The sequence below is a fragment of the Taudactylus pleione genome, unplaced genomic scaffold, assembly GCF_031769625.1.
Source record: "Taudactylus pleione unplaced genomic scaffold, aTauple2 ptg000070l, whole genome shotgun sequence".
NCBI lineage: Eukaryota > Metazoa > Chordata > Amphibia > Anura > Myobatrachidae > Taudactylus > Taudactylus pleione.
Genome location: NW_028284472.1, coordinates 12,085,553 through 12,098,746, shown reverse-complemented (window position 1 = coordinate 12,098,746; position 13,194 = coordinate 12,085,553). Strand labels below are relative to the sequence as shown.

Genomic DNA, 13,194 nt, shown 5'->3' with positions numbered 1-13,194 from the left:
ACAAAAGGTCGACACACTAAAGCTGGGCATCCACTATACAATTATCTGTCAGATATATGTCCAATCTGGCTAGTTCAAATGAAAACCTGGTAATGTATGCGATGAAATTTATTTATTTATTACCAGTTATTTATATAGCGCACACATATTCCACAGCGCTTTACAGAGAATAGTTGGCCATTCACATCAGTCCCTGCCCTAGTGGAGCTTACACTCTATGGGGTCTATGTACTAAGCAGTGTTAGGAGACGGAGTGAAAAGTGATCAGTCAGTGATAAGGTGCCAGCCAATCAGCTTCCAACTGTTATCTCACAGGCTGTGTTTGAAAAATGACAGTCACTGCTTAGTACATAGACCCCTATGTTCCCTATCACATCAGCACACACATACACACTAGGGTTAATTTTTGTTGGGAGCCAATTAACCTACCAGTATATTTTTGGAGTGTGGGAGGAAACCGGAGTACCCTAAGGAAACCCACGCAAGCACAGGGAGATTATACATACTCCTCACAGTTAGGGCCGTGGTGGGAATCGAACCCACGACCTCAGTGCTGTGAGGCACTAATGCTAACCATTACAACATCTGTGCTGCCATGACAATGATGAAATTTGCTCACAAACACTGGAAAACAGACAAAAATGGACATTCAGCCAAATTGGTTAAAACACGAATTTAACCAATTTGAACAATTGTTTTTTTGTCCGTTTTTCAGTGTTTAAATTAAAACCATATGATCATCTGTCATTTGCTCCCATACATTACCAGGTTTTCATTCCAACCAGCCAGATTGGACAGATATCTGATAGATAATTGTATAGTGGATGCCCAGCTTAAATGTCGACATGTAATAAGATCGACAGGTGCAAATGGTCGACAGGGTCAAAAGGTCACTACAAAAATGATCATTTTTTCGTTAGGGTTAGGCACTTACCCACGACGGTTAGGCACCAGGAGGGAGGGTTAAGGTTAGGCACCAGGCGGGAGAGTTAGGGTGAAGATTAGGGTTACAAAAAAAAAAAAAGTCAACCATTTTTGTGTCGACCTTTTCACCCTATCGACCTATTGACTGCCTAACATCTGGTGTCTATCTAGACATTGTCTGCCTTTTTACTGTAGATCTTGATATTTCTCAAAGATTGTAAAGAGCTTAAATTGTGAAAGATAAAGTATTAACCAATCAGCTGCTAACTTACATTTTACAGGCTGTGTTTAAAATATGACAGGAGCTGGTTGATTGGTACTTTATCTCTCACAGTTTTGTCTCTCTCCAAGCTTTGATAAATCCCCGCTACATATGAGAAATATATGCGCATGTGCAAATCGAAGCACAACGCACCCGCAAATTAAATTTGACCACTTAGGGGCCTATGTATTAATAAATGCGGAACTGCCACGATTATTAAGTATAAGTTTTGCAGTGATTTCTTTAATGAACATTTCCCCGCTATTTACTACGGGAAACTCGCAGCGACAGTGGTTTCAGTAACTGATCTCCCTGTGAGTTATATCCCCGGCATTTTGTAGAATGTTTTCACATTTGTGAAAGACTTCTCCAGGGGAAGCTGACGCTGCACATACGCACAGTGTCAGCTTCCGCCGCTGGCCGGGAGAGAGGCCCTGATTCAGAGCCGGACGCTCTGACAGAGCGCTCACTCTGAATCAGGGCTGGTCTTTTTTTTTTTATTTTTTAGAACGGCCTCCTGGCCGCTCGCAAAGCTGTGGGTGACCACCCACAGCTATAGCGAGCGGCCAGGAAGATGGTCGCGATGGTCAAGACCATCGCAAACATCGGGCTTGCGACAAGACCCTTGTGGTAGGGTCTCATGGCCGCAAGCCCCAGAGAGCTTTCGGCTCAAACAAAGCTGAAAGCTCTCCCACTGACATCACTTGTGATGTCAGTGGGGCCGCCCCCAGACGGTAGGCGTTCTCATGGGAACGCCTACGTCTGGGCAGCCACCCCCCGGCCCGCCCACCAAGGGGGTGTGCTGTCACTCAACATCGACAGCACGCCCCCTTTGGTACGAGACCCAGATCGACTGATTTCCCGACGCTATCCGGGTCTCGCGCATGCGTACGACGGAGCCGGCTCCGTCGTGCGCATGTGCTCTGGGCCACCATCGACCCGGTTGCGAGCGCTCAGCGCTTGCGACCGGGTCTGAATCAGGCCCAGAGAGCGGAAGATCTCTTCTGCTAGTAATGCTGGCAATAATGCTGGCGGGACGATTAACACGATTTTGGCAGTTTCTACAGGTTGGTCAGACCAATCGTTTGCAAATAGTTGTACTTTGAGTCTTCTGCGACCCTGATACGCGTCCCCGCCATCGTCTAGTTGGATCGCAGATCAGATGCTTTTACAGAGAGATCTCAACTGATCGTGTACGATGTGATACACTTCTATGCATCTATGATCTTAATGACCACATCTTATGAAGAATTTCAAGGGAAATCGTACAACTGATCTTACCAACTTTGAATCTCACCGTGTATGGGGGCCTCAAGTCTCCATAGACTTAAAGCGGTTTACATCATCCTCATTTTCATCTGATTGTGTAAACTACCGGGGCCAAATTCCAAAAAGTGTTTGGTACATAGGGGTCAGATCGTAGTCCCAATTGATGATATTGGGGTCTGCATTGCTAATCAGCACTCTGTCTGAGTGCATTGTGCTATTAGTACATAGTACATGTAAAATTATGCAGAGACTGCAATTTCTACATAATTCTTTGAAAAAGCTTGATACATAGGCCCCTCAGTGCTTGTATAGGTTGTAGCGTCACCAGCATTGGTATACGATGATCACACATTGGCCAGGCAAGAGGTGAGAAGCAAATATGCTAAAGAACGAGTTTCTCCAACCAGAGTATCTTCTATTAATGTGTTATCATTTATATGAAATTAACATATATTTCCCAGTCATTTTATTAATGTTATATGTTTTCATTTAATACATACTGTATGTCATAACTTATAGTTATAACGGTGAATGGCTCCAGAGGTGACCTGCCATGTTTTCTGGTTCAGTTGCAGCAGGCGGCCGATGTGTCCCAGCTGAGAGGAGCGAGGGTCATTTCCGCTGAAGATCTTCTCTTCCTGATGCGCAGAGATAAGGTATCCTAGATTTTAAATGGACTGTCTGATAAAGGAAAATACTTCTTCCACTGTCCTTCTTTCCTGAAGCTGTCCACACAGGGCCTGGAGGGGGTATCCGATCATCACCCAACCAATCGCTACAGTGTGGTCCTGCTATCCTAAGTGCGTGACCAGACATGTCCAGTTTGGTGACCTAGCTGGCCTCAGTACCATGTGGCTGGGTGACCTTACACACTGTAGGGTGAGTCCCATGTTTATCAGGATTGCTGGTTGCATTGGACCCACACACAGATATTACTTAAAAATTGGTCAAAAACGACCAAATTTGGCATTTGCCATCTAATTACATCTTACTCGGAAGCTCATGGCTGACCTGTGGTAGCTGCTTTTATGCATATTCACATTATGTTGTCATAGTGGAAGTAGCAGTGTCCCCAGCAGCACATAGTATATCAGGAGATGTCAGTGAGGACAGGGCTGCTTGTTACAGGGGCAGTGATATGATGTGAGGAGGGGAATGGAGGCAGCAGGAAGCCACAGACTGAGAGTTATATAGTGGGAGGAGCAGGGTCTCCCAGCAGCACAGAGTATATCAGGAGATGAGTGATGTGTTAGTGAGGACAGGGCTGCTTGTTACAGGGGCAGTGATATGATGTGAGGAGGGGAATGGAGGCAGCAGGAAGCCACAGACTGAGAGTTATATAGTGGAAGGAGCAGGGACTCCCAGCAGCACAGAGTATATCAGGAGATGAGTGATGTGTCCGTGAGGACAGGGCTGTATGTGACAGGGGCTGAGAGCAGGGGAATGGAGGAAGATACAGACTGAGAATGTAACCCCATTGCACAGAACTCCTATCGAACTGGTGCAGGAAAACTTGTGTCATACGCATCTCTATAAGAAGTACATTCAACTTTTTATTTTCTGCAAAATGCATGAGTGCTGACTGCTCATTATGTCATTATTTTACAGAAAAAGCTGAAACGGCTGCTGAAGTACATGGGGTTCCGAGACTACAAATCCAAGATTCTGAAAGGCATCGATGATGAGGATCTGGAAGGTATAGAGACCTCAGCATGCTCCTAACATAAATTAGGCCACTTCAGAGCCTTTGCAGTTAGGGAGCATTAAGCCCGTTATTGGAAATTCTGCAAAAAATGGGTTACAATTAGGAAGGCTCCCTGTAAGACTACTAAGCTTGTTAGCAGTGTGCCATTACCTTTCAGAGACTCTTTCGGAAACTGGGACTGATTAAAGGAGTAATTGATTTCAGGTTTTTGTAATTTCACTGTGGTGACAATGGGCAGAGAGAAGACCTTGTAAGTGGATCACACAGGACAGCTGTTAATGCGGAAAATCATGAGTAAATACTGCCGACAACGCCGACATATACAGAATGAGCTCCTCCATGTGTGCCTGTAAGCCCACCGCAGAACTCATGGATCACAGACATTTATTTTATGATTCTCTTATTATGCAATTTACAGTATCTGTCGCTAAAATAGGACCAACATTTCCCATCCTGAATGTTATATACTGTGTATACTAGACACGCTCCAGACCTGTAGAAGCAGGCGCTCAAACAGGGAGAACGGATGCAATCGGATGCAACAAAGCCGCTTCACGGGAGTGCGCTGATTAATTTGATACGTGACACTTGTATATCTGTGTGTTACTGAGTCTGAATCTGTATACGAAGCACAACGGAACGTGGCGTGGGAAAAAGCCACGGCTGCTGCACCGTAGCACTTCTGTGCAAGCCGAGTGGCATGGGACCTGGCGCGCCAGTAAGGACCGCGATCGTGTATGAGGACACATCTGTAGGGGCTGATTTTGAGTTGGGCACAAAGCAAATAAAGGAGCCAGTAACTTTGCACTGGACAAACCATGATGCACCGCAAGGGGTGCAAATACATTTATTAGCGATAGATAACGTGTAAATATGGGGCTGTTTTTGTATGTAAGCCCACACATGCTGGGCTGCTTTATTATTACATTGCAATTTAGATTAGAGTTTAGACACACCCCTCCCAAATGTAAATCTCTCTGCACATTGTACATCGCCCCCCCCCCCCCCACCTACAGTGCAGCATGGTTTGGCCCAGGTGCTCTTTTTCCCTTTGCTCCCAACTCAGATTCAGCCCCATAAACTGCTTGTATTATAACAATGCAGGGCCAGCTCTTGGGGCGTTCGACCAGTGCGGTCGTGCAGGGGCACCAGCCCATAGAGGGCGCACCCCTCCCAACCATCTCGATTTCAGTGGCACAGTCACGTTTTCTAGGCACTGTTCCACTCACGGGCTGAAGTGTCCTGCGGGCGGTCGGGAGGTTGGGGATCGCCAGAGAAGCTGGATGGATGCTGCACGCATGTGCGCGACGTCCATTCAGTGCAGGGAGACGGCTGGGGGCAGCCCAGCTACTGACGGAGTGCTAGGCTTGCCCCCAGCCTGACGTTAAATGGAGGTGTGCCATACAGACACGAACGTAATGTACTGGGGGTCTATGGTAATTGGGGCCTCACGCAGGGGCAAATGCAGGGTTTTTAAAGGGGGGTTTCTAGTGTGTGTATATATATATATATATATATATATATAACAACTTGTTCCGCACGTATCGGTGTGTTACGGTGGCCCCTACATCGCAGTATTTTGTCCTCTGTTGGGTGCGAGGCCAAACTTTCCATGTAGATGGAGGTGATTGCTATCACGGCAACCACAGCATAAGATGCAGACGCCCAGCACTACACAATTCCGCCCACTTCCCTTTACTCAAAGCCTGAATAGTCGGCAAGACAGCGATAACATCGAGAACCATCGGAACCATACGCACAATAGACGTTGACCTGATCTTGTGCAGGACTTTGGCCACTTCCTGCATGCATCGAGTTGTCTGGCTGCGTATGCCGACGCATTGCCTTAATTATGCACACCCCTCTAACGGCGTTCCAACGCACAGGCACGCCTGCAGTCACCTGACAACCCCCCATCACCACCCATAATCGGCACTTCCTGTCAATATCTGAAGGGTCTGCGTACACACTGTGTGTAGTTTGCGTACCCTTACCCAATCACACTGGCTAGTTCGCGCATGCGCAGTGCGAAAACATCGGCCGAGTGCGTGCGTCCTCTCACTTGCGTTGCTTGCTGAATCAGGCCCCCGAGTGGGAGATCCCCTGTACCCATTGCACAGTAACAGGACATGTATACAGTCTGCTGGTCTTCATCTGCATCCATGCACAATTAGCATCTGGAATGTCATGAGCTGGATAAGTGCATTTTAATAACGTCTGCACCTTTACTGGAGCCGCTGTTATATGGCAGATTTGATGAGAAACATCAGTAGCTCTTTAGGTCTTGCAACGTTCGCTTTTCCATCTTACCGTCTGCATGGAGATGTAAAACACCTGAAATAATAACTTCCAGGAAAGAGAAGCGTATTTTTGGAAGACATTATGCAGTAATTAACATAACTTAAAAGGTTTTTTTTTTTTTAAATATACTGTATGTTATTCGCACAGTTTTGACTATCTTGAATGGAATCTTCTCATTTTATATTTCAGCCATTCCATATTTCTATTTCAAATGTTCCTGCTTCTTCCTAAGCTTTCCCCCCGTCATATCTTGTTTCTTGCTGTATTTTTACAATTGCTAAATAGACATACTGTACCAAAATCAATTGTCATTTTTTAATTTTTTTTCTGTAAAATAAAAAAATAAACTTATTGAATTGGTTCATAATATTAAGTGGCAAAAAATCATATAAAGGTACAGAGGAATATAATAAATCAAAAATTAAATAATGGCCCCACTTTATACAGCTCTGGACTGATCTGCACCTTTATGAATTACCACAGTAGTAAATTGTGTTTTCCAGAAAGACATCTGTGACGTTTATGGATGTTTGAAAAGGAGAAAAAAGAACTCTGGGCCTGATTCAGCTCCCCGGGGGTACCTGCTGGTGGGGGGGGGGGTGGTGCGCCAGTGCCACTTGCTGCCAGTTCTGTCTGTCAAAAGTCTCTGCTGCGTCTGATATATCAGTGAGGAACATCAGCGCCAGACGACGAGGGAGTGGAATGATGGAGGGGGGGAATTGAGCGCTGTCCGTACAGTCGCCACGGTGTCTGTTTACGAACTGCCAATGAGGGGGGGGGGGGCGCCATTCCTTTACTTTGCCTGGTGCGATCGGACCCCTAGATACACCCCTGCCTGCTTGATTTAGTTGAGCAATGATACACAATGCTAACATAACATCTTTGTATCTGTTTGTGTACAGAGAAGATGGCCGCTAACAGTAACACAAACAAGCGCCAGAAGCTAGCTCAGGACTTCCTGAACACCATTGACCAGACCGGGGAGCTCCTTGCCTTAATGGAGGATGACGAGATTGATGAAGTTAAACAGGAACGGATGGAGGTATATTTGTGTACCTTTTTGGGGGGTTTTGGTTATAGCCACAATCATACATAGTAGGTTTGTTTTACTTTGAGTATTATTTAGACAAATGTGTATTAATCATTTTTGTGAGCTCTTTTCCTACAAATCATTATCTCCTTTAAAATTCTCTCTAGAGGGAAAGCAAGTATGGCTGCCAGGCAGACACAAGTTCCATTCAGCCCTCAGCATAACATGTTTTGGCAGAGGGCAGGGAGTGGGGTGGTAGGATGTCACAGTACAAATAGAGCTTAGAGCATAGTTGCCTACCTTTCAGTTGCTCTTCCCGGGAGAAGCCCGGGTAAGAGAAGCAGCAGGGGGGGTGACGGGGGCGGGGTCTGACAAATTGCGTCATTAAGCCCCGCCCCCTCACGGTAAAATTGCCGCGATTGGTTAGAATTTACATAGGGGGCGGGGCCAAACAAAGTGATTCATGTAGAATCACGTCTTAAGCCCGCCCCCTACACGGAGACCCGCGATCGCCGCCAGAATGCTCCTCATTCTGCCCACTTCACTAGGAAGTGGGCAGAATGCAGGAGAAATGCCTACCCTTCCGGGGGTGCGGGGGGTTACCCGAAAAATCGGGAGCCTCCCGCGAAAACCGGGAGGGTAGGCATGTATGGCTTAGAGGGATGTTTCAAAGCTTCTCTGCTCACTAAATCATGAGACTGTGGTTGCCACGGTAGTCAATGACAATCACTAGTGTTATAAATCATTAATAGCAGCCTGCAAAAAAGGCAAACCAAAGGTACAAATCAAGATTATTCTTATACCCTGCCACAGTGATTTATAGTAAAAAAAAAATAATAATACAAAAAGCATTCATGTTGTTGCTGCTTTAACTTCACTTAGGGAAGCCTGAATTTAAGTAAGATACTGTAATTAATTCCAGTTTAGTTGCCTTGTTTACACTTCATATGTGTACAACACCTAATATGGTCCAAAAGTCATCCCATTAATGCAATGCACTACTGCAGTTTTGGTACATAGCTGTATTTTGGCAGTGTAATCACATGAGCACGTAGATGTAGGCTACTGGACTGGTATTGTCTTTGCACACCACTGTAGAGGAAGACCAATGAATGGTAACTGAGAGGACACGTGTGTAAGGGAAGTGGGATATTGGTGGCTTGGAGGAATCTGCTGGTGTTTTGGGGGTCTGCTCAAGTTTGTAGCTGCTTTCAGTCTGAGAATGGACCAGGTGCCGTATCCCAACAGTACATAACAGTAGTGAAGTTACATAATACAAAAAATATTCTGGGTGCCAACATGAAAATTAAAAAAAAAGCCCACCTACCCCTGCAAACACAATGGGGAATGCAAAAAATGAAATAAATACTAATTCTGCCCTATTAAATTAGGTATTTAATGAAAGGTGCAAAAGCACTAATTACACATAGATTTTTTATTTTTTTTTCAATTTGTTTATAAAATATTTTCATGCAGTAAATTGTGATTTGTACTTGAGTTTTCTATTTTGATTTTGGGTCTATGAAAAAAAATCACAGATATTAAATATAGGTTTACTTGGTTAAGAAATCTATTTTGGAGATTAAGGTCACACAACTTTTTGAGAGTGTTTTGTTGTTTTTTTTAACGTCTAATGCAATTTTTTTTATGGCTTTCTACTGAGCCCTCCATGAGTGTACGTTATACCCTTTATAACCTATTTACAACAGTTCAACAGTTGTGGTTTACGAAAAAATTTTAAATGCTCTTCTCCACGGAAAAAAAAATAAAAAATGTGAACCCTTTTGAAATAGAATAAACTATTAACAGCAGTCAGCAAAGAACGTGAGACAAAAGGAGATGTTTATATGAAAATCTTGTACTGCTAATTCAAGGGAAACAATCTGTGCTTGCCGTCATCACGCAATGTCATATTGTCCAATGAGAAAAACAATAAAAAGCAATCCAGATAGAAGATGCAGATAAAGGATTTCAGGAAGGATACAAATATCTTACTGTAAGTTGTATGTTGCAAGCCAAATTAGAGAACCAGAAATTTTTTTATTTTAGTAAAATCACCCTTCTACATCTTCAGTTAGTGAGTTTGGAACGCTCCGCAAACCAACAAAGAAACCTGATGTCATTACAGTAGGTGATATTGGCCAAACTGGTGATTTATTAACGGGTGTTTCACATTGCCCAGCTCGTGCCATAGATGGTGCGACTTTGTTCACGGTCTTCTTCAGAATCCTCGAACACCTCTGCCGACTTCTCCAGCCAAGTGTTATTACCTGCCATAAAGTCTCACCTACGGGCATTGATAGAGTTGATACTTGCCTATGAATCATAAGGCTGATATCCGCTAGAAAAGGAGGTCTGGAATACAAATGGTTATACAACCAACCACACCATTTCCAAAAGTGCTATATTATAAAAACAATAGCATATTATGTACTTAATGTATAGTACAAACATATTTTCAAATATCCCGTTCAATATGCCAATACATGAAATGTCTTTGGGCTTTCTACTGTGTGCAAAAATCTCTGGTCGTTCAATGTAGGAATCACCCGGGCAAATGTTCTGCTGACCACTATAATCAATAGCAGCCATTCTGGAGATTATATTGTTCTGGAGCTAGATTGTGCACCCCAAAATTTAGAGCATGGGGATAATCTTCTATGTGCGTAAATGAAGGGTCTACCTGACGTGTTGAAGCTAGCCGATCAGTTCACGCATTTCTGCTTGGACCCATTTCTGCAGCAATCTATTTTCAGATACCGAAGAATGCCCATGAATGTTTTACAACTCCAGGAATATGTTTAAATCATTAACCGTAACCTTTCATTTACGTATCAATTGCCTTGAAAGTGTGTGGTAATCTTGGTTTTGGACGAACGAGAATACTTTTTGTTCCACTTTGCCCAGGGCCAGAAACCGTGGCACAATGTCCAGAACAGATGATAAACACATACTTCTGACGTCAGTACGGCTTGAACAGGATATGTTTTTGTTGTGGTGTGGTTTGACTTACAAAGCGTTGTTCCCCTGCCATGTGTAAGTTTTTCATACGGAGAGTAATCACCGTTCAGTGCTGTATTACTTTCATGCCACCTTCGGGCTTGTAAAACGCTCTAATGAGCATATGTAAGAATACTTTATTGCAATATCCTACTATAATCAATAGGCAGCTGAGCTCCTTTCTATAAAACCGTAGGGGATCTTCTGATGTGCTTTATTCTACCTCTTTATGTAGTTACGTCACTCGTGTGTCCTCCTCTTGACCAGGACAGTCCCGGTGTTCCTTACTTGACTAGGTGACTTTTAATTTTCCTGAAATTCCAACTGTTGACTCAACCAGTTTAGCAGTATCGGTGGGAATGGCTTTCTGTAGTGTTTGTACATTTGTCTGGCATTCACACAAAATCATGGGGTGACATTTACAGACTAAGGGGCTCTGCAATTACACTTGCACGTCTGTATTTTGTAATAAACATTTTATATGTGCAACCTTTAAAATACACCTATGCAAGGCTCTCATACTTCATCCCCATTCTATGTAGCTCATAAATAAAGTTTTAGAAGATTCCTAGAAACAAGACTACAGATGCATCTTCAGGGGCATAGCTATAGTGCATCTATACACCCTTACTGTACTACGGTCGCAGGCAACTATATTTTGTTACTTTCTTTGCTAATGTTGAGCTCCAATGGCAAATACACCTGCATAAATATAGAAATGCCCGGTGAGCAACTACAATTATGTATGTTTGAGAGTGTCACTAACTGTTGTCACAAAGCAGACAAGAGAATTGTAAAGCAGGGTCAGTAAACAGACCAGGTCGGTACATGATAATCCAATATGGGACCAGACTGGAAAGTAGTCAAAAGATGATCTCTTATTCAAATGTTAGTGGGGTGTGCACAAAAGCAGGTTCACAGCACAATCACCTAGCATTGACTGCTAGTTAAGATTTCACTGGAAGTGGTGGGAGCATGGCTCCAATCACCGACAGGTCAGTTGGTAGCACATTTGCAGACACTTTTACATCACACTTTGACATGAAAAACCATGTTCGCCTACGGACAATACTCTTGGTGAATTTGTCAAACTAAGTGGCACATATCGCTGACTGACAAATACACTTGCATTTTAATTTACCTGATCAGCTTCTCATAGCGCAAGGGACAGAAACTGTCGGACATCTGCAACTAAAAATACTGCTGTAAGTTGCGTGGAGACGCAATGCAACAAAAAAAGTTAGTCTCACATTTTTAAAATGTAGATGTAAAAACGTAATTCAGGTTTTTATAGTTTGCCAAATGGCAGAACGCCTCCAGACTTTTCTGTTTCAGAATTATGGGGCACCTACTGTATACAAATCATTTTCATTTCTTCACAGGAGGTTTATGAGTTTGCAACAATAAAAACTTTTTTTTTACATTTTTTAGGTCACTTTTCAATGCTGGCGATTTAGGTCCTCACACAGAGGCTTTTATAACATGTAATATTAGCGCAGTATTAGCAGGACCTGACTAGCTAAGCAGTTTTCATCTCCTTTAAAATGGGTTAATTTTTATTTATTTTGTTTTCGACTCTACAGACCCAAAAAGATTACCAGATTTTTTATTTATTTATTTATTTTTATCCCCTTCTTATTGTGTAAAGCAAAGGCTCCCAAACTCTGCCAATACAGGCCATGTTTTAAGGCTATCCATGTTTGAACACAGTTAACTTAACTAGTACCTCATTCCATAGGCAAACGCAGGGGGGGTTTCTGTCTGCCTGGAAACCCCCCTCCCCAGCCCACACCATGACCACAATAGAAATAGTAATATAATAAATTGTTACTAGTGCTGCATGTTCTTCTCAGTATCACAAATGAAATAATTAGCACCTCCTGTGGATCTTTTAACATGTATCAGCCAGTAATAAATAACCTGTGCACCAAATAGAATATCAGGAAAACATGCACTGTTAGGGATGCACTGCTATAGAGCCCAATATGTACATATACAGTATGTCCAGGGCAGTGCTAGGTTCTTCTGCTGCTCCAGGCTCCCGGACTTACTCCAATAGTCTGGAATGGTGCCCACATATAAAATAAATACGTTCAGCTCAGGCAGGATGGCCTACTGGCACATCTAATGGCTTGATCACTGGTCCTGTATATGCTGGAATTAATACACATAATATACTTTGTATGACGCTTATTAAAGCTGGTTAAGTGCTAATTCTGCCCTCTTCATTGACTGGCCACACTCGCTCTAAAATTAAGACTTTGGAAACCCCCCTCTGGAAATCCTGCGTTTGCCACTGCATTCGATTTGATTTAACCATCTGTTCTCAAGCATGGATATTCTTAAAACCTGGACTGTAATGGCACACAATATTAATTTGGATTGGGTACGATACTATGTCCACAGTTATTACAGTATGTCTTACAACTGAACACATGCTGGTAAATGGCATGCTTTAAAGTAATAAGATCTGCACGGATAAAATGTATTGCCATGTCGACACATAGTACTGACATAATCAGTGTGAAAAATGCAAGTTTTTGGTGAGCAAGACAGGTTGACACAAAATTAAAAGATGTGCCTATCCCCCCAAATCATTAACCAGTAACGGAGACTGAGTTATTTTCCATTAAACCAAGTAGACCCATAACTGTGTCCTAGTGAAAACCAGCCCAACGCCGGCCGGCACAGGCACCTTGCCTT

The 13,194-nt window shown here is 43.3% G+C and overlaps 1 protein-coding gene across 1 annotated transcript in view; it reads left to right on the top strand.

Moving 5' to 3' along the window:
• SUPT3H (SPT3 homolog, SAGA and STAGA complex component) overlaps positions 1-13,194 on the top strand; it is a 534,367-nt gene that overhangs the window by 371,303 nt on the left and 149,870 nt on the right. The window contains exons 4-6 of the mRNA XM_088467258.1: positions 3,025-3,111; positions 4,064-4,151; positions 7,364-7,503. Coding sequence (XP_088323384.1) covers positions 3,025-3,111; positions 4,064-4,151; positions 7,364-7,503 — 315 coding nt within the window. The remainder of the gene's footprint in view (positions 1-3,024; positions 3,112-4,063; positions 4,152-7,363; positions 7,504-13,194) is intronic.